The sequence below is a fragment of the Chrysemys picta genome, chromosome 5, assembly GCF_011386835.1.
Source record: "Chrysemys picta bellii isolate R12L10 chromosome 5, ASM1138683v2, whole genome shotgun sequence".
In the NCBI taxonomy this organism is placed as follows: domain Eukaryota; kingdom Metazoa; phylum Chordata; order Testudines; family Emydidae; genus Chrysemys; species Chrysemys picta.
Window position 1 is genome coordinate 69,625,544 of NC_088795.1, and position 20,960 is coordinate 69,646,503.

The following is a 20,960-nucleotide window of genomic DNA, read 5'->3' on the forward strand; positions in this document are numbered from 1 at the left end:
TAGCATAAAACTGAAATTTTGAAATTTACTATTAGAGGATTGTGTGGCTTGTTCATTCTAAGGGGAAACAATTATGCATAAAAGGGCTAATAATAGGTAGCTGACAAAGAGAACAGTGACTCTCTCCCCCTCCCCCCTCATATTTAGGTCTGGCAATGGGAGGAGAAGACAGGTTTTGGTGGTAGTGTTAATTTTGGGAAGGGGTGCATGGAAGTGTTCTAAATGTTCAAGGAGTTGCCAGAACTGAAATTTCACATCATTACTGGTGTTGAGGCATTATATGCCCACTCTCAGCCAAGCTGCTGATAACACCAGCAATCTAATCTCTTTTAAATCAGCACCTTGTTGTGCCATCATAGGCAAGGGGGTGGGGAAACGAGGGAGGAGGATAAAACCTTGTGATGGCCAGTCCCTTTGCTGGATTCTGAGACAGGGAGAGAACTCTCCACTAAATGCTGCTGATAGGTTCGACTCCATTTTTAACTTTTTTATTACTATGACTAAGGTACATATACATCAGACCCTGATTAGCAGTATCCTGATCAGTTGTTTTTATACACAGTGTCTATAGAGTATAGACTTCAAAACTGACCATAACTATCCCATGGAAGTGCCCTTTGCACACAATGGGTGAAAAGTATGCTTTATACATACATCAGTGGTCCCCAAACAGAGGGGCATGCTCCCCGAGTGGGGCATGGCAGGGCCCAGGCCAGGCCCCATGAGGGAGTGGGAAGGGAGTGCCACCCAGCCCTACTCTGCCCCGGTCCACGACCCAGTCCGCAGCTGTGGCCCTGGCTACGTGGTCCTGCTCCCAGCCCCTGCTCTTGGTCACCAGCTCCCGGCTCCCGCTCTCAGCTGTCTGTTCCCAGCTGTGACTCCACTCCTGGGGAGGGGGAAAACACATTCTATTACTGGTAAGGGGGGGTGCGAGAAATAAAGTTTGGGGACCACTGATATATACAGTATAAAACTGGCAGGAGAACCAATTGGTAGAAGAACAAAAAATTGTGATAAATTTGATCTTACAGGTTGTAACATGACTGGACTTTTTCAGACAACTGAACAAATATGCACCCCTCAAAATATTCATAATTTAATCTAAAATAAGTGTATTCTTTAAAAAGAACTGGTTATGTTCTTTAATAAGCAACTTGAGATGGAGGATACTTCATTTATTGAAGCAGTACACTACTTCTAAAAATGAAAAAAAAAAGACAGTCCTATTATAAAGCAAGAAAGATTGTTTGGAAGATGAAATCTTGACCTTTTGCACTAGTTAGTTGAATAGTTATCAATATGCTTATATTTGATAGCATGTTTTAAATAGGAAAGAAGGCAGTTAGCCAAAATATATCCCCAGAAGTATTCTTATTTTTGTTCAGATTTATAATTGAGAGTTTAAGAGTCTGACCCTGCAATGTGGTAAGAGTCTTCAACTCCCAGTGAAGTCAGGTTTAAGCCTTAATAATGAACGTTAATGGGACTTAAGTAGGGGATTTTCATAGGCATAAATGACACAATTGTGCACATAAGGTAAAAGTTTCAGAAGTGCTTCAGTGAGTAGGAATAAAAGTCCCACTGAAAGGCATTTTCAACTTACTTTCAGTGGCAGTTAGGTGCCTGACTGCCATTTGTTCCTTTGAAAACCTCGTCCTAAATAATCTTGCAAATAAGAAGCTCAGTGGATGCATTTCAATTTTCTGTTCCATTTCAGCTAAGAAACAGTGAGCAGGCTTTTCAAAAATCTTATTCTAATTCATTTTTTTATTTTCTAACTTATGGAATATGTCATTCAGATATAAAATTGTTATTTGAGTTTAATTTAATTTACATTAGTGGACAATTAAGAAAGGATTGCCTCTAGATATTTTGAGCTACTATTTTCTTAACCAAAGAATTTCAAGAAGTTATCAAGAGTTTAAGCTAGGTCCTGAAAATCAGTGGCTTTATGGCCCAATGAATGCAAATAACCTTATGCATAACATTGAATTTCTTTCAGTTAAAATGTTATAACCTGGTAGTAAAAAAGTTAATAAAAAGTTAATTTTATAATGTGGGAAAAACGAGAGAAAATTAATGCTAATAGTTTTGTCCTTTTATTTTGGTCCTTCTCTTTCCTCTCTGTGGCGGTTGGTAACAGAAACAATGCTTCTATCAAAGCATTAATTGCTCTTTTACATTTTATTTAGAATTTCTTGACTCTCAGCTAAGTTTCTCCAGCTCAGCTTGGTTTTTAGCTTTCTTTTTCACTTTATATGCACAGTGGCTCAAAACCTTTAAACAAATTCATAGCATAGCACTTAAGTGCTTGTAATTCACTATAAACTTTTTAACATGTTCCCAAAAGATAAAACAGTACAATAAGGTCAGTCAGCATCTGCAAGTTATTCTCATCTTTTACCTTGCTGTCTCTGGAAGCAGTAGCACCACTCATTGTTAGATATCAAACTGTCCTTGTACGTGTCACAAGAATTGAAGAATGCCTTGGTGCACTGTTCATTCTTGTCAAGGTAAATGCTTCCAAGCTCTGACTGGTCTAACAGTAGGTCATAGTTCGTATCAAGTCTGTTAAACATCCAGCCAAGGGAGTCCTTGCAAATTGGCAAAATGCTGGTATCAAATCCTAAGAGGTAAAAATATAAAGAAATCAGATAACAGTAAAAGATACAGCTGGTGCTAAACTCAGCCAAGGAAAGAAAGTGCTGTGTCATGGATATGGCTTTACTGGAATAGACACAGTACATAAATAGTGAATGTTATTGATCGCCTGTGTATAAGTAATATGCTAACTTTATAAAAAAACATCAATAACTTTATCTGTTAAAAATTAGCTCCCCCATCATGCTCAAAGCATTCAAAAATATGACCCTTTCCCCAAAATTTTTATACAGGAAACACACATTGGAGAATAATAAATGATCTAGAGTGATTTTCAGGAAAGTAATTCTCTTAAGGGATTTTAATGACATCATAAATCAGGGGAATGGAGCTCGAATCATTTGTGATGTTCACAGAACCAGGAAAAAGGAGTAAATTCAGTGTAACTCATTGCAGCCCATTTGTTACTTCCTATGATATGCATTAAATACTTTAAAAGGCTATTCTCATCCTTAGCAACACTTTAAAAATTATAACTTATCAACAGCACGCACTAAGAATATTACTCAAAAAACAATGTATTCATTCCTTCTTCCCATATGCCTGACCGGCATAGTTAAGCCAGCCTAAGTTCCTCAGGTAGACAGCACCATGTTGATAGAAAAATTATTCCATCAACCTAGCTACTGCCTTTTGGGGAGGTGGATTACCTATGCTGATGGGAAAATCCGTTTAATCAGCATAGGTAGTGTCTACACTGAAGCGCTACAGCAGCACAGCTGCAGAGGCATGGCTGTGCCACTGTAAGTTTTTAAGTGGAGATAAGCCCCAAGTTGGCAGGGTCTGACAAAATACATCATAGAATGCTTAAGGAACTGCCTGAAGAGCTCTCTGAGCCATGAGTAATTATCTTTGAAAACTTGTGGAGGACAGGAGAGAAATTCCAGAGAATTGGAAAAGGGCAAACATAGCACCTGTTTATAAAAAGAGAATAAGGACAACCCAGGGAATTATAGAACAGTCATCTTAACTTGGGTACCCAGAAAGATAATGGAGCAAATAATCAATCCATTTGTAAGCACCCAGAAGATAATAAGGTGATAAGTAACTGTCAACATATAGTTGTCAAAAATAAATTATGTCAAACTAACCTAATATCCGTCTTTGACAGGGTAACAAACTTTGTGATAGTGGGGAAGCAGCAGATGTGATATATCTCAACTTTAGTAAGGCTTTTGATACTGTCTCACACAATCTTCTCATAAACAAACTAGGGAAATGCAACTTAGATAGAGTTACTAGACAAACCTAATATAAGGTGGGTGCACAACTCAGAGTATTTATCAGTGTTTCACACTCAAGCTAGGAGGACATACCAAGTGGGGTCCTACAGGTATCTGTCCTGGGTCCAGTTCTATTCAATATTTTCATAAATGATTTGGATAATGGCATAGAGAGAACATTTATAAAATTTGTAGACGATGCCAGGCTGGGATGGGCTGTAAGTACTTTGGAGGACAAGATTAGAATTCAAAATGATCTTGACAAACTGGAGAAATGGTCTGAAATAAATAGGATGAAATTCAAGAAGGAATAAGCAACTGCCCAAATCCAAAATAGGAAATGACTGCCAACAAAGTACTGTAGGAAAGGATCTGGGGGTTTTAGTGGAACACAAACTAAATACAAGTCAACAATGTAATACCACTGCAAAAAAAAGTGAACATCATTCAGAGATTTTTTTATGGAAGACGCAAGAAGTAATTCTTCCACGCTACTCAGCACTAATAAGGCCTCATCTGGAGTACTGTGTCCAGTTCTGGGCACCACACTTTGGGAAAGATGTGGATAAACTGGAGAAAGTCCAGAAGAGAGCAAAAAAATTATTAAAAGTCTAGAAAGAGGTTCTCAACTAGGTGGTACACAAAGGTCTTCCAGGGGATACATCAACTCATCTAGATATTTCCCTAGTTTTACAACAGGCTACATAAAAAGCAGTAGCAAAGTCAGTACAAACTAAAATTTCATATGGACAAAATGAGGAAGTAAGCAATTTTTCAGTAATAGTTTTGTATTTTTGTCTGATTTTGTAAGCAAGTAGTTTTTAAGTGAGGTGCAACTTGAGGTGCGCAAAACAAATCAGACATCTGTAAGGGGTACAGTAGTCTGGAAAGGTTGAGAACAACTGGTCTAGAAAACATGAGCTATGAGGAAAGATTAAAAAATGGGTTTGTTTAGTCTGGAGAAGAGAAGACTGATGGGGGACATGGCAACACTCTTTAAGTACATAAAAGGTTTTTATAAAGAGGAGGGTGATAAATTGTTCTCCTTAAGCACTGAGGAGAGGACAGAAGAAATGAGCTTAAATTGCAGCAAGGGAATTTAGGTTGGACATTAGGAAAAACTTCCTGTCAGGATGGTTAAGCTCTGGAGCATATTACCTAGGCAGGTTGTGGAATCTCCATCACTGGAGGTTTTTAAGAACAGGTTAGACAAACACCTGCCAAGCACAGTCTAGATCAGGGGTCGGCGACCTTTCAGAAGTGGTGTGCCAAGTCTTCATTTATTCACGCTAATTTAAGGTTTCACGTGCCAGTAATACATTTTAACATTTTTAGAAGGTCTCTTTCTATAAGTCTATATAACTAAACTATTGTTGTATGTAAAGTAAATAAGGGTTTTAAAATGTTTAAGAAGCTTCATGAAAAATTAAATTAAAATGCATAGCCCCCCGGACCAGTGGCCAGGACCCGGGCAGTGTGAGTGCCACTGATAATCAGCTCACATGCCACCTTTGGCACGCGTGCCATAGGTTGCCTACCCTTGGTCTAGATAATATTCAGTCCTGTCTTTATGCAGGGGAATGGCCAAGATGACATACTGAGATCCCTTCCAGTCCAACATTTCTATGATTCTATAATAGGCAAACGGCACACACCAAGATTTTGTTGACAATGTATCTCTTCTACACACAAGCATATTATACATAATTTGAAAGCTTATTATGTGTACTTTAAGATGAGGTGTGATGTGGAGCTGTCAATAGTGCCATTACCACAAAAACAGGGGATAAACAATGACACTACCAACACATTAAAATGACCACTGAAATATTTTCTTTTTTCCTTTTGTTAGTTTAATGACTCCATGTATTCTTTAAAGACATAAAATGGGATTTCTTTGTGACCTCAAAGCATCATAAAAACAATGAAAAGGATAAAACTAATGTAATAAATTTGTACAGATATCATTGAAATGTAACAGTGTCAGTGACATTTCTAGTTTACATACTTATCATCTTGTTATCATTATGGCCTCTGTCAAGACTGCATGGGTTACCAGTCTTCATTGCATTGGCATGTACACAGTTCTGTACAGGGAAGATTGCACAGTGACTTCTCCTGGTATAGACATAAATAAGATCTTGTCGAAGTTCAGATGTCATTGGGCCCTTGAAGAATACATGAAGTAGTTCATCATCCTCATTTTTCCATCCATGTTGCAATAGTGATCCAATATCTGGTTTACTTATGTGTGAAGACATTAAAATCTTTCTTTGTGATATCTTTCTTTGATATGCTCTTCGGAACGGTCCTCATATGGTGGGAGTCTAGTCATAGATGGCTAGATTGAGGCACAATCAATTCAGGTCTCTGTGGGTCTCCTTTTCTTTCTCACTCTGGTCATACAGCACTGCTGCCAACTTCCTTGACCATCACTCTGTTCAAATTTGGCCAGACCTCTGAAGCAGTAAGCTCCCTTAATTTTTGCAACATTAAACTCAGGTTTTTTCCCCTAATACCAAATCAGGATGATACTGAGTTACATCTTGTTAATGATTGTACAGCAGGAAGTATGTTGCAAAAGTCAGGAGTGCATCACAAATTGCATGCACAAATATGAAGCACTGCTTGTTACTTGTGCTGGAAATGGTGCCTGTTTCAATCCACATGTTATCTGTGTGTTCCATTTTTGGAAGTAATGAACAGCAAAGACCAAAACATCTGTATCAGGTGACCTAATTACTATGGTTCCTTTGACACCAAAAGCCATATTGGCATATATAATGCAGAAGCATCCTTGTGTCTGTTTCCTTTTGAGTACTGTACAAGTCTTGGGCTTCTTCAATACCTCTACTGGTGATGGACTTCATTACTTCACCATTTGAAAAGCCTCCAGCAAGATGATGCGTTTTGTTGGGTGTGCTCCATATATTCACAAAGGAATTTTACAAGTGACTGCCTGTTGGATGCCATGTTTAGAATGTTTTTCCATGGAGGCACGGGACTTCCACCCGGTATTTCTTTGCATCTGACATTAGATCCTGTCTGGCTCTGTCTTTCTGCAGTTTTCACAGAGTTCCTGTTCTCAATCTGTCAAAAACTCTGATTACAAAATAAACCTGGTAAAATCTTTTTAGGGCGTGCCTTGAGTACTCAGCAGACAATTCATCAAATGTGTGGAATTTGCCTCCAGACATCATTTGTCTTAAAGCTATGGCATCTCTGATATACACGTGGTTTCTTTGTTGCATGTTCTTAGCTCATGGATTCTTTCAGCTTAAGCTTTCAGCTGATGTCCTAACTCACCTTTGTCTGTTCTTCTCAGTGGAAGAGGGACATAGTCACCTAATAGGACTGTGCCTAAGAACAGACGCCATTGAAATATCTCTGCATCTTGCCCAGGACAGGGCTCTGAGGAAAAAAACTTCTGGACTGACAGCTGTTGTGATTGTCTCTCCCCTGCCAGACTTAAATGTGATCTTTGACATATCAGCAAATGTTTTTTATGCCAGATTTCTTGACTGGGCTGAAAAAGCTGCGTATCACATCATAATCAAGTGCACCTCTCACAAATCTCCCCATTCGTTCTTCAACTACATCTGCTATTTTCAGTAGAGACTCTTGTACATCTGATGTTACATGCATCTGGTAGATATGTTGATAAGTACCTCCAGGGCCGCCCACGGGGGGGGAGGGGGGGGGCGGTTCAAGTGGGGTAATTTGCCCCAGGCCCTGGAGGGGCACGCAAGCCCTGGCCCGGCGGCGGTCCGGGTCTTCGGCGGTGGGGGACCCTTCAGTGCTGCAAAGACACAGAGCGACTGAAGGGCCCCCCGCCACCGAAATGCCCTGCGAGCCCTAGCCTGGTGGCGGTCCGGGTCTTCAGCAGCATTTCAGTGGTGGGGGGCCCTTCAGTCGCTCCGGATCTTCGGCGGCATTTTGGCGGCGGGGGCCCTTCAGTGCTGCTGAAGACCCGGACCGCCGCTGGGTAAGCACAAGCGCCGCAGCTCCCCTGAATCCTCTGGGCGGCCCTGAGCACCTCTGGATGTGATTCAGGGTCAAATGGGTTCATTATATTGTTGATGACATGATTGGCAAGAGCTGTAATATGCTCTTCATCCCTCCTCACTGCAGAGGAAAGGACTTGTTATGGACTTTGTCATCACTACTTCATGTTAGGCCACTTCCACCTCCCATAGTTTTTGCATATTCATAATATAAAGCTGTGTATTGTCATCTCTAACACTAATACTGACCTGTGCATAATAGTCACTGAATTAAAGAGTTAGTTTCTAGAATATTTCAAAGGCTAGTACTACATGCACAGGGCCGGCTCTAGGCACCAGCAAAGCAAGCAGGTGCTTGGGGCAGCAAATTTGCAGGGGGGCAAGAATCCAGCATGAGAGCTGAGAACCAACAGGGAGCCCTGGGAGCTGTAGTTCCTTGGTTAGCTCCCTGCCTATAGAGCCAGCCCTGGAGCAGGGAAAGAACTACATTTCCCAGCATTCCCTTGGCCGCAATTAACAGGAAAGGGAGGGGGAAGGAGTGTAGAACTGAAACCTCATGCTACAGCTTGCTGTAAATGGTAGGAACAGAGCCAGCTCTAGGTTTTTTGCCGCCCCCCACCTCAGCCCTGGGCTCCCCCCACCCCCCTGTGTTGCCCCAGCCCTGAGTTCTCCCCCCACCTGCATCCCCCTGCCGCCCCAGTCCTGGGCTCTTCTCCCCCCTTTGCACCCGCACCCCCTGCCGCCCCAGCTCTGGCCCCCACCCGCACCTCCTGCCGCCCCAGCCCTGGGCTCTCTCCCCACCCGCATCTCCTGCCACCCTAGCCCTGGGCTCTTCTCCCCCCTCCCTGCACCCGCACTCCCTGCTGCCCCAGCTCTGGCCCCCACCTGCATCTCCTGCGGCCCCAGGCTGGGCTCTTCCCCAAAGAAAAAATTGGGTGGACTAAATGGACATTGCACCTCTCTATCTGAAGCCTAGCAAGGCAGGTACATGGATCCCACTAGAATTTAAAATGAAAAGTAAGGGAAGGGAGGCTCTACTAGACTGGGCAGCTTTAGATACGGTACCAGGCATGTAGGAGGATTTACACTTCTGAGCCATGGAAGCAGAAATTGACTTTTCTTTTCCAGATTTAGCTAATATTCAGAAAGGGAATCCAGCACCTGCCTTCCAGATTTGAACACCCTCAAAATTCAGGAGTGCTCAAGCTCAATTTGAGCAGCTGTTACTTCATTTCTCCCAAATCAAATATACTGATCCACTGTAACTTGCTGTAGGAAAAAGTAGAATAAATTGAGCAAGAAATGCTTCCCAGTGGTTATTAGGACTGGAATTGCTATTTTCAACAGCCATTGCTTTTTTTTTTAATTATTATTATTTTTAAGTTTTAGTTTTATTTGTTTAAAAGGAAGACAGTGATATTGCATTGGCAAATTCCCCATAGAAACAAAGAATGGAACAAAAGAATAATAAAGGCACCTCAACTTTTCCTCATTTATGTAGGACAGTCTTATAATATGCATCCAGATATCCTCTAATCACACAAGCTGAAAATTGTTCCACTTTACTGCAGTTCTGTAACCATATGGGAACCAATTCTGTCTGTGTTCTGTGCATCCAAAATTCCTGCTGAATGACCCGCCCTGGAAGCGAGTTACCAGTGACCCAGGGATGGAGCAGTAGGAGGGTGCGGGGGGGGGGGGGGGGGGGGAAAGGGCGGAGGGGGCAGCCAAAATTTTTTTTGCTTGGGGCAGCAAAAAACCTAGAGCAGGCCCTGTACATGCATAGCTAATTACAAATTAAAACCTTCTACCAGACAGAGTAGATGCTACTTTGTATGCACAAGAGCTTACAAATGGAGAAGCATTATATTAGGAATTCACGTACCTTTATAGTTACCCACTATGGGCATGCAATCTACTGCTACTAGTGCACAAACTTCAGTGGAGACTGATCTAGTCAGCAGATTTCAATTGAAAATATAGAAAACTATCATCATTTGTGGGTGGGTGAGTTGTGACTACAGTGGGCAAATGATGACAGAGTATTAAATATTTTAGTTTAAAAAGATTTATGAAATGTCAAAAATTATTTTACAAACATTGTTTGATCAAAATCAGTTATGGTCCTAACCAGCTAAAGCAGCTTTTCTATTTTACTAGGTTTTGGAAGACTAATAAGTATTTCAGTTAAGGATGAACACCTAGTAATGTTCAGATTTTGAAGCTATTTGGAACCTTAAACTATTAATTCCTTAGGACACACTCCCCAAGACATTAATATCTCACCACAGCTACTCCTGCTCCCACTACTAGGGATGCCTCACTGGCTCTGAGAGTTAAATCCTTCTTAAGCGCTTGGATTGAGTTGCTAAAGGTTTTCTGTCCACTGAGAGAGCATGACATGAAAGAGAATGTTTGTAGTCCTGGCTCTGTGTGCATGTGTGTACACGTACGTGTACGAGTGGGAAATGGTGATTTTATTTTTTTTTGCCCAAAATAGCTTTTTGAAGTTCGGCAGAGAGCAGCCCCACAGAACCCAAGACAGCTGCTGAGAGGGAACAGCCACTAGGTTTCTCTGAACAACAATGAGGAGGTTGTGGGGGTCATGTGGCTCCATAAAATGTCAAACCAGATGGGAAGGTGAGATCAAAGCCAACAGTAACCCACACCAAAAGACATCAAAGGAGGAATCTTGAGGCCAGTTGAGATGGAAGGGGAGAGAAGAGCTGTAGGCTGAGGGAGTCCTGTGAGCGGGGTTTGTTGGAGGATGGATCACGAATACTTGGGACACAAAACTTTCAGATTAGTATTTGAAGAAAATGCTAGAAAGGCTCAAATTTGAACCACTAAAGACATCAATTGCACATAACTAGCTTCTAATCTCCATTCAGTATAAGCTACAAATGTGTATAAGCTACAAATTCCTACCACATTTTCTCGACAGACCAAGAGGAAATAAAATTGCTTAGCTGCATTTCATTGGATTTTTACTAACCTCCTTCCAACCCCTTCCCAAAGAAGCAACACACAAAATATACTGAAAGACACACTGTTAAAAGTCTTAAGACTGTATAAATTATTAAATCATAGATGAATTTAAACTATGCTCCCTGTCTTAAAAGACATCATCCCTCATTCTTTCTTATGTTTCACACCAATTTGCCAACTGATTACATCACAGATTCTTGTTCTTCCCAATTGTTGTCTTTTTTTTTTTTTTTTTTTTTTTTTTACTTTGAAGCCTTTAAGGACAAAATGTACCTTTTCTGGTCATTTCTCAGTGCATATGTGGGTATAGATGGAGTTTAGAAAGAGGCTGTTTTGTGGTTCATGCTTAAATTGGTCATCATAAAACCATTAAAGATCAGATATTATTAAAATTATTGGAATAAAATAAGGACATTTGGGATCCAAGAAATATATATTCATTATATTTCTCTAAGTTAAGATATAATAGACATACTGTTGAATACTGAAATATACCATTAGAAATAATGTTTTATTATGCAGTGGATTTTGGAAAAACTAAACATAGACCATAAGAGATACTTCAGACTATTTCAAAATAGGGAATTTTCTATCAGAAAATTGTAGTGCCTATTCCCAATCTCAGAGATAAAACTGAGAAGAATTTTAGGTGCTATAATGTAGCATATTTATTACAGAAAGATTTGGCAAATTTAAATCTTCCAGTCAGGGCTAGTTTCTGCCACCCGTTACTGATATTGAATGGTATCATATAACACTGTTATCTCAGGAGTACTTGTGGCACCTTAGAGACTAACAAATTTATTTGAGCATAAGCTTTCATGGGCTACAGCTCACTTCATCGGATGCAAAGAATGGAACATATAGTAAGGAGATATATATACACATACAGAGAACATGAAAAGGTAGGAGGCTAAATTAATTAAGAGAAAAAACTTTTGTAGTGATAATCAAGATAACCCACTACAGACAGTGAGAATACTTAACATGGGGAAATAGATTCAGTGTGTGTAATGGCTCAGGCATTCCCAGTCTCCATTCAAGCCTAAATTGATGGTGTCTAATTTGCATATTAATTCAAGTTCAGAAGTTTCTCATTGGAGTTTGTTAGTCTCTAAGGTGCCATGAGTACTCTTGTTCTTTTTGCGGATACAGACTAACACGGATGCTACTCTGAAAACGGTTATCTCACAGGTTCTATGGGGTAATTCATGTTACTCTGATTCCCTTCTTTAGATAGGTCAGTCCAATTCCAGACCCAATGGCAGAATGCTGGATTATCATGAGTCATTCAGGAGAGGCAATTTCCCTTTCATTAGGTGTGGGGCTTTTGTGAGAATCTGAGTAGGTTTGGGAGGCAGTTTCTGTTCTGTAATGTTTTTCTTCCTGAGTGTTTGCTTTATGAGAGTGGTGTTTCCCGGTTTATTTGTAATTGTTTTTAATCGATGACACAGTCAAATCCCTAGAGCTTGCAATATAACTGTTTCATGTTGTTAAATTGAAACAAATGAAAAAATAAAATCTGCGCTGAAGATTAAATGTGCTACATAAGGGAAAAGTGTTATTCTCTGCTTGCATCTGCTACAGCCTCTGCAAGTCAAAAATGCCAGGCTGAACATAGTCAACAACAACAAAATATGTTGGGGAGCAACTGAGTTTTGAATTGGTAAAAATGCTGTAAATTGGCTATCAATTAGCCACAAATTTAAGAAAATAAAAAACAAGTACTATATGTAGGATAGTGCAGGCATGTATAGAAAGAAAAAAACGGGTTTGCGAAAAACTTTTATTGCACAAAAATTGACTGATCAGATGACCAAACACCTACAATTTCTAAAAACATGTATACTAAACGAGGAGGATTTTCTCCTCCATATCTCAGAGAAATGTCATTTATTGCTGAAATACATCTTATCTTGGGATGTATTTGATCCACAAAGTGTGGAGATGTTCAGGTTCCTGGTTTGTGTCTATTTAATGATCCAAGAATTTGTGATCTTGGTGCCTAAAATCAGCAAAAGCATCAATGAGGTGAAAATGTGCTCTAAACATTAGATTCTACTACAATGGTGGCAGCAGTAAATACTTGACCTCTATTCTGTTGTCCAGTCTATACAGACTTCAAAGCCAATTAAGACCATTTGATGTATAAAGCTAGATAGATAGCACTACTACAAACTGCAGAAAGGCAAGCTGTCAGCATCTGCAAGACTCTCACTCCACTCACTGCAGAAGGTCAGACCACTCCTCCAGTGCACTATTAGAATAGCTAGCAGTGGGCAATGAAGAGACTGTAGCACACATCCTACATGTTTTTTATCAGCACTAATGGAGGATGCAGGAGAGGAGTTCCTCTTGCAGCAGCTACTACAGCAAGGGAGGTTGTTCCATGTTACCAGTTATAACCTGATTGAGCCCAGGAGAGGTCTGAACATTCCAACAAGCAGATCCAGCCACAGCATTTTGGACTAGAACATTTTTTTGCTGTCACTCCCCTAAAACCCATAACATTCATGCTCACTATGATCACATCAATATGCACCAGGTTAGCTTCAGGATTTAGGGAAGGGTCGGTGAGATGATTATTTGCAGTACACCTCATTTTACATAAAAAGCGTGTCTGAGATCATTTCTACTGGTAAAATGGAGCACAACGGCAAGTTCCCTTCATCCCTTGCATCTGGTGCGTACTTTGAAGGCTCCTTTGCAAGGAAACGTGATAGAAAATGTATTATATAAAAAAATCCTAAAATCTGCAATGAGACTGGTTACTCAGAGGCTCCTCCAGCTCATAAGTGGCTCAATGTGAGACTACATGGATCAGCAGACTCTGCCCACTTGGTGAGTAGGAGTGACCGTTCAGGTCTCCTAAGGAAAAAGGAAGACCTCGATGTAGCTCAGACTGTTTGTTTTCCCCTCTAAAATAGGCTCAATCCGGCCAGACCTGATCCAACAATACTGATGCTGATTGCTCTGATTTTTAATTTTGAGCAAAGAGGGTTTTCGATCCAACTCCTGCACAGAAGCATGTTCTTCCTTTTAGCTCCTGCTGTGGCCAGTTGGCCCTTCACCAAGTTGGCACATGCACAAGGTCATTAAAAAAGAATCTTTCTTCCTTGCCACCAGGCTGGATATTGCAGGATGCATTGAATTCTACAGCTTGCCAACAACTTGTTTTACAGTTCAGGGTGCTTGGCATTTTCTCATACAGTAAGCTCAGCAGTGAAGGTTTTTTTTCTTAAGGTGATATCTCCAAATAATATGTCTCTCTTATAGAGAGCAAAAACAACGAGGAGTACTTGTGGCACCTTAGAGACTAACAAATTTATTTGGGCATAAGCTTTCATGGGTTAAAACCCACTTCATCAAATGCATGGAGTGGAAAATACAGTAGGAAGATATATATATTTATATATAGTACATGAAAAGATGGGAATTGCCTTACCATGTGTGTGTGTGGGGTCAGTTCTAATGAGACAATTCAATTAAAGTGGGCTATTATCAACAGGAGGAAAAAATCACTTTTGTAATGGTAATCAGGGTGGCCCATTTCAAACAGTTGACAAGAAGGTGTGAGTAACAGTAGGGGGAAATCTGATCTCAGAAGTTCAAAAAATGAAGCCAGGTTAGGCAAGGATCATTCTCCAAATCTCTGTTTGCTCACTGTGGCTCTGTATGACACTTAAATAATAAAAAGGATGGGAGTAAAAATAATATCGTATATACTCGTTCATTAGCCCATTCGTTTATAAGCCGACCCCCCAAGATGATTAGGTAAAAATAGCAAAAACTGAATGACCCTTTTCATAAGCCAACCCTAGATTTCAGGGGTTGGCAAACTTTGGCTCCCGGCCCGTTAGGGTAAGCCTCTAGCGGGCCTGGACGTTTTGTTTGCCTGGAGCGTCTGCAGGCATGGAACCGCTCAGCTCCTTGTGGCTGCGGTTCACTGTTCCCAGCCAATGGGAGCTGCGGGAAGTGGCACCATTTCCCGCAACTCCCATTGGCTGGGAACGGCGAACCGTGGCCACAGGGAGCTGAGGGGCTCCATGCCCGCAGACACTCCAGGTAAACAAAATGACAATGTATTAGATATTAAAATTCAATGATTCCATAGAGTTTAAAATCATCAAATTTTGGTGTAGACCCGTTTATAAGCTGACCCCAGCTCTTTGATGTGTCACTTTTTAACCAAAAATATTCGCTTTATAAACGAGTATATATGGTACTTTAATTTGTGTCTGCACAATCTCAATTGTATCTCTTCCCACAGAGGGTTCTCTGGGATTTTCACAGTACTTAGTGTGTCAAAGCAGATTCTTGAAATTGTCAATTTTATCTAACTCTTTTTTAATTGGTCATGTCTTTATCTTGCTTCAAGGTCAGTATGTCATCTTCTGAAATCCCAATGAAATACTTACCTACATTAGTTCTGTCCAAGTGGACAAGTAATTTTTTCATGCTAGTATAGTCTCTAATTTCTTCAAAATGATTTCCAGTGCAGCATGTAAGTAATTAATGTCTTTCAGGGCCATTGGGAGATCCACCATCTCTTCTTCAGTCTGTGATGGTTCAATGTGTAACACAAAAAAGTCTGCAGTAGGACTTCTTCAGAGACAGTCGGTCAGTCAACTAAAATATTTTGGGGATTATATTTCTTTTACTTTGCTTGCTGGACATTAATTCCCTTCTGTTGCTCTCCATCAAAATACATAAATACATAAAAGAATAAGCAAAGTCTATTAGAGCTATTTTTAATAACCCAGTAAAATCTGATTTAATCTCATTGTTCCTCTGTTCCCCATCTGCAAAGTGGGGGTAATAATATTTCCCTATTTCATCTATGTTGTCTATTAAGACTGCAAACTTCTCAGGGCAGGGACTGTGTGTATATACAAAGCAACAGAGGGTCCTGTGGCACCTTTGAGACTAACAGAAGTACTGGGAGCATAAGCTTTCGTGGGTCAGAACCTCACTTCTTCAGATGCAAGGCTTATGCTCCCAGTACTTCTGTTAGTCTCAAAGGTGCCACAGGACCCTCTGTTGCTTTTTACAGATTCAGACTAACACGGCTACCCCTCTGATACTGTGTATATACAGTGCTTCACAGAATGGGCCTTCTAACTACACCCTGAATACAAATAACTATTAAGACATCCCCTCCTTTTTTTCTGAGCACCAACTGGATTCTGGGGAAGACATAAGGTTTGTAAATTAAATCCCTTAAGTATTAGAAAGCATTCCGTTTACACTACTAAGGAGCATCACATTTTAAATATAAGCAACAGCTAAACAAAACTTCATAACCATAAATTAAAAAGCAATGATCTGGGCTTCTCCCACTGTATTAGCTTGATAGCAGCACATTAATTTAATTAATTACTGACAGTTTGGAGGCTATGTCTATGTCAGCTTATGAATTTGTTTTTGTTTTATGAATAGCATTTATGACTGAAACCTTCACTGCAGTTTAAAACTTCCATTTTGTAGTCAAAACAAACTATGTCTGTGAAGCTGAAACAGGGCCATCAACCTCGAATAGTTCCACCCTATTAGGACTGGCAGAATCACTGACTTTTATAATGACTTTGCCCAATAGCCAACAAGGGAGATGGAAAATGGAAAATCCCCAGCAGAAAAAGAGACAAAGAAAAGGAGCCATAGACTGCCTTAAAAGCGATATGCTCTAAAGAAAGCAAATCCATTGCAAGAAACAGAAGACACAGCTGGAGCAGTGGTGTGTGTGTATGGGTCAGGGTAGGGCAGAAGGAGCTTTGCCTTCCCTCAAGGACACTGACTACTCCAAGAACTCTCTGGAGTGGTGAGGACTCTGATAGGGGAGATTGCATGTTTATCATTTTGCACAGATCTGTATCACCTGTGCTGTCTAACAGTAAAGTGTGAGTGAGAGTGAGAGAGAGAGAGAGAGATTAAGACATTCATTTGCCAAGCCTGTGTTCCTTGCTTTAACTGTCACATGGTTCCTGGGTGGTAGAACTCTGAGGAAACACACACAAGCGATTGGGAAGGCACAGGAACTCTCAGCACTGGTCTTGGGGCCTAAGGCAGTTAGATTGCAGAGTCCCACTTCTCCTTCTCCCCAAGGAAGGGTTTCACATGGGAATCTGCAGTCCAGGGTGTGCTGTAAAGGCCAAGAGCTAGAGACAGACTCCGCCCAGAAGACCCAGCTGGCTTGGAAACATGGGAGATCTAAAGGTTGGGTCCACTTAACACAATCTGTTGACCATCTGCTAAGAAGACTTAGTCAGGACTGTTTCATCTTTCATTCAGGAATTTAACCTTTGAGGAAGCAGAGCAGCTGTCATATCTAAAGGATTTCTTAATAGGGATTTATTATGCTCAATGGATCTCTTTCTTCATGTCTTTGTGCACAAAGAGAGGAACACATAGGTAGCTCCAAGTAACTCAATGAGACGTTAAGAGTATATATTTATCCTGCAAATTATAGAAACATTGCCAATCACTTCAGGAGTTGAAATAACTTCCTTTGCCGAAAAATGAACAACTTTTAAAGGAGCATATCAGAAAAAATATGTAGTTGTCTTAATAAAGTCACATCTGAAATATTTCAGTTATCCCAAAGCCACAAATAAAAGCAGAATCAACTGGTCAGCCTCATTCACTGCACAGTGTAATCAAAAAGAAAAAATAACTATATTTGGATGTCAAAAATACACAAGAAAGTAATTGTAATTCAGTCCCCAAATATCAATCTTAAACAAGCAGACCCACTGCAAACATTTCCTGCCTAGCAAGTAAAATAAAGGAGAGCAACATGTGTAACAGTGTATGAGTTTCTGAAAAGACTGCTAAAGTAATCTGTTTTAAGAGATGTTACAATATATTAGGTAATTGGTTAAGGAGTAAAACACACATTTGTTGCATCATAAACCTATTTGTGGAGAGAAATTACAAGTGATTGCATATTTAATTACTCTCTTATTCCTACAGAAAGAGTTTGTCCAATCATTCTCTTTGCAGTGACTTGTTTAAATTAAATCTAGTAAATGAAAAAGCTTACACCTCATCTATATTGGACTGAACAAAAAGGATATTCTTACTTTTAAAACCAATTCAGATTCACAAGTACTGCAACAAGTTGAGTAGTTGAACATGTTACTAACCCCTTGTCTACCCTACAATTTACTTCAGTATAACTTATGTTGCTCAGGTGTGTGAATAATCTACTACATAAGTACCAATCCAAGCGCCAGTGTACGCAGCACTAAGTCACCGAGAAAGCTTCTCCCACTGACATAGCTACTGCCTCTTGTGAGGCTGCCTTTCCCCTTTTACCTACTACTGCACTTAACATCTACTGAGTGGTTTCTTTTGTCTCCTCTTGGAGTTGCACTCCTGCTTATACTGGTTCAGTCCTTATACTAGTTCCTGGAGTTTTACTCTCCAGAACCATTATCAGGCTTGCACAGGCTTCTCAATCTTAGACCCTCACCTATTTAACCAGCTCCCTGCAATGGTCTATGAGAGCCAGTATTTGGCAAGGACCCAGTGTATCGCTTCATTGGCATAATCAGATATTTGATTGAATGATGCTTAATCATCAGACAGATTATGAAGTGTATTTGATTAAGTATATTTGAATTTCTTGTTGGAGAGACCAACATTTTTCTATTTTTCTTGTTTTAATTAATGTGGTAACCAGACTGCATGATAATGGGTACCAGTCAAACTGAAAATCACTAAATATTAATATTATATATATTAATATATATTAATTAGAGAGTGAGAGAAAGGTAGATATAACTGTAATAAAACTTCTTTAAGCACAATAAAAAGAAATAGAGAAATAGAGCTTTTTCATTTTGTGACAATTCTCTCCACACCCTGCCTCGGAAGCAATTTTTTCTCAGATCGTGAGAAGAATGCTTCCTTGATAAGACAGATTCATCTTTAATTCATTTTGTTTTTATACTATTAGTATTATTTTAGCATGAGAAATCACAGAGAGAAATAGCATTTCCAATTAAATGAAAATAAATGGGATTTCTTGGTAGAAAAAAGTGTGTGGAATGTAAGAACAGTATTAATAGATTGCAAGGCCAGAAGGGACCAGTGTGATCATCTAGTCTGACCTTCTCCAAACAGGCCATAGAACGTCTCCAAAACAATTCCTAGAGCATATCTTTTAGAAAAAAAAATATAATCTTGAATTAAAGATAGTCAGTGATGCAAAATCCACCACCATTGTTGGTGAGTTTTCCAATGCTTAATTACTCTTACTGTTAAAAATTGAAGCCTTATTTCCAGTCTGACTCTGTCTAGCTTCAACATCCAGTCACTGGATCATGTTATACCTTTCTCTGCTAGATCAAAGAACCCACTATTACACATTTTCCCCCATGCAAGTGCTTATATACTGTAATCAAGATACCTCTTAACCTTCTCTTTGTTTAGCTAAATAGATTGAGCTTCTTGAGTCTACCAGTATAAGAAATGTTTTCTAATCCCTTAATCGTTCTCGTGGCTCTTCTCTGAACCCTCTCCAATTTAATAATATCCTTCTTGAAATGTGAACACCAGAACTGCACAGAGTATTCCAGCCATAATTGCACAAGTGACAAATATAAAATAACCTCTCTACTCCAACTCGAGATTCCCTGGTTTATCCATTCAAGGATCGCTTTAGTTATTTTGGCCACAGCACCACATTGGGAGCTCACATCGAATTAATTATCCACCACAACCCTCAAATATTTTTCAGTCACTGGTTCCCAGGATAGAGTCTCCAATCATGTAAGTATTGCCGACATATGTACATGTATACATCCACATTTCACCATATTAAAATGCATATTTTTTGCTTGTGCCCAGCTTATCGAGTGATGCAGATTGCTCTTTGTCAGTGACCTGTCCTCTTCATTATGTACCTCTCTCCCAATTTTTGTGTCATCTACAAAATTTATCAGTGATGATTTTGTAGTTTCTTCCAGGTCATTAATAAAAATGTTAAATTGCATGGGGCCAAGAACTGATCCTTGCAAGACCACACTACTAACATAACAATTTCAATGATGATTCTCCATTTACAATTACATTTTGAGGTCTATCAGTCAGTTTTTAATCCATTTCAAGTGTTCCATATTAATGGTATATCCTTTATAGTTTTTAAATCAAAATGCACTATGAAATCAAACGCCTTAACAGAAGTCTAAGTCATCAGCACTATTACCTTTATCAATCACACTTATAATCTTGTCAAGAAAGATATCAAGTTTATTTTCCATAAACCCATGTTGATCGGCATTAATTATATTGTCTTCATTAATTCTTTATTAATTGAGTCCCGTATCAGTCACACCATTATCTTGCTCAGGATTGATGTCAGACTAACAGACCTATAATTACCCAGGTCATCCCATTTGCCCTTTTTAAATATTGGCACCACATTAGCTTTTTTCCAGTCTTCTGGAACTTCCCCAGTATTCCAAGACTTATTGAAAATCAACATTTATGGTCCAGCGAGCTCTTCAGGCAGCTTTCAAAGCTCTTGGATGCCAGACCTGCTGATATAAAAAGGTCAATTTTCGTAGCTGCTGTTTAACATCTTCCTGAGATACTAGTGGAATAGAAAGAGTGTTGTCATATGATATGACTACATCATGTGTTTCTCCCCCAAATGCAGAACAGAAATATTTATTGAATACTTCTGCCTTTTCTGCATTATTATTGGTAATTCTACCATTTCTATGTAGCCATGGATCAATTACATTGTTAGAATGTTTTTTGTTCCTAATATACTAAAGAAACCTCCTTCTTATTCTCCTTAACTTTACTGGACATAGATTGCTCTTGTGCTTCCCTTATCAATTTTTTATGTTTTCTAGCTTATAATTTATATCCATTACTATCATCTTCCCCTCTAACTGCCTTCACTTCCCCTCTAAACCAAGTCTTATTTTTAACCAGAACAGTCTCCTTCCTCAATTGTGGGATTGTGGCTTTATAGGCATTGAATAAAGTGTTCTTAAACAATTCCAAATAATTATTTAGATTTTTCTGATTAAATTCTTCCTCCTGATTTGGCTCATAATTGTTTTCAGCTTTC

At 39.6% G+C, this 20,960-nt stretch overlaps 1 protein-coding gene across 4 annotated transcripts in view; it reads right to left on the bottom strand.

Moving 5' to 3' along the window:
- SPOCK3 (SPARC (osteonectin), cwcv and kazal like domains proteoglycan 3) overlaps nt 1–20,960 on the bottom strand; it is a 405,705-nt gene that overhangs the window by 8,990 nt on the left and 375,755 nt on the right. For 3 of the 4 annotated variants that reach the window (XM_065596527.1, XM_008173177.4, XM_065596528.1), the window contains exon 8: nt 2,405–2,626. The exons of the other annotated variant lie outside the window; for it this stretch is intronic. In XM_065596527.1, coding sequence (XP_065452599.1) covers nt 2,405–2,626 — 222 coding nt within the window. The remainder of the gene's footprint in view (nt 1–2,404; nt 2,627–20,960) is intronic. 4 annotated transcript variants of the gene reach the window in all.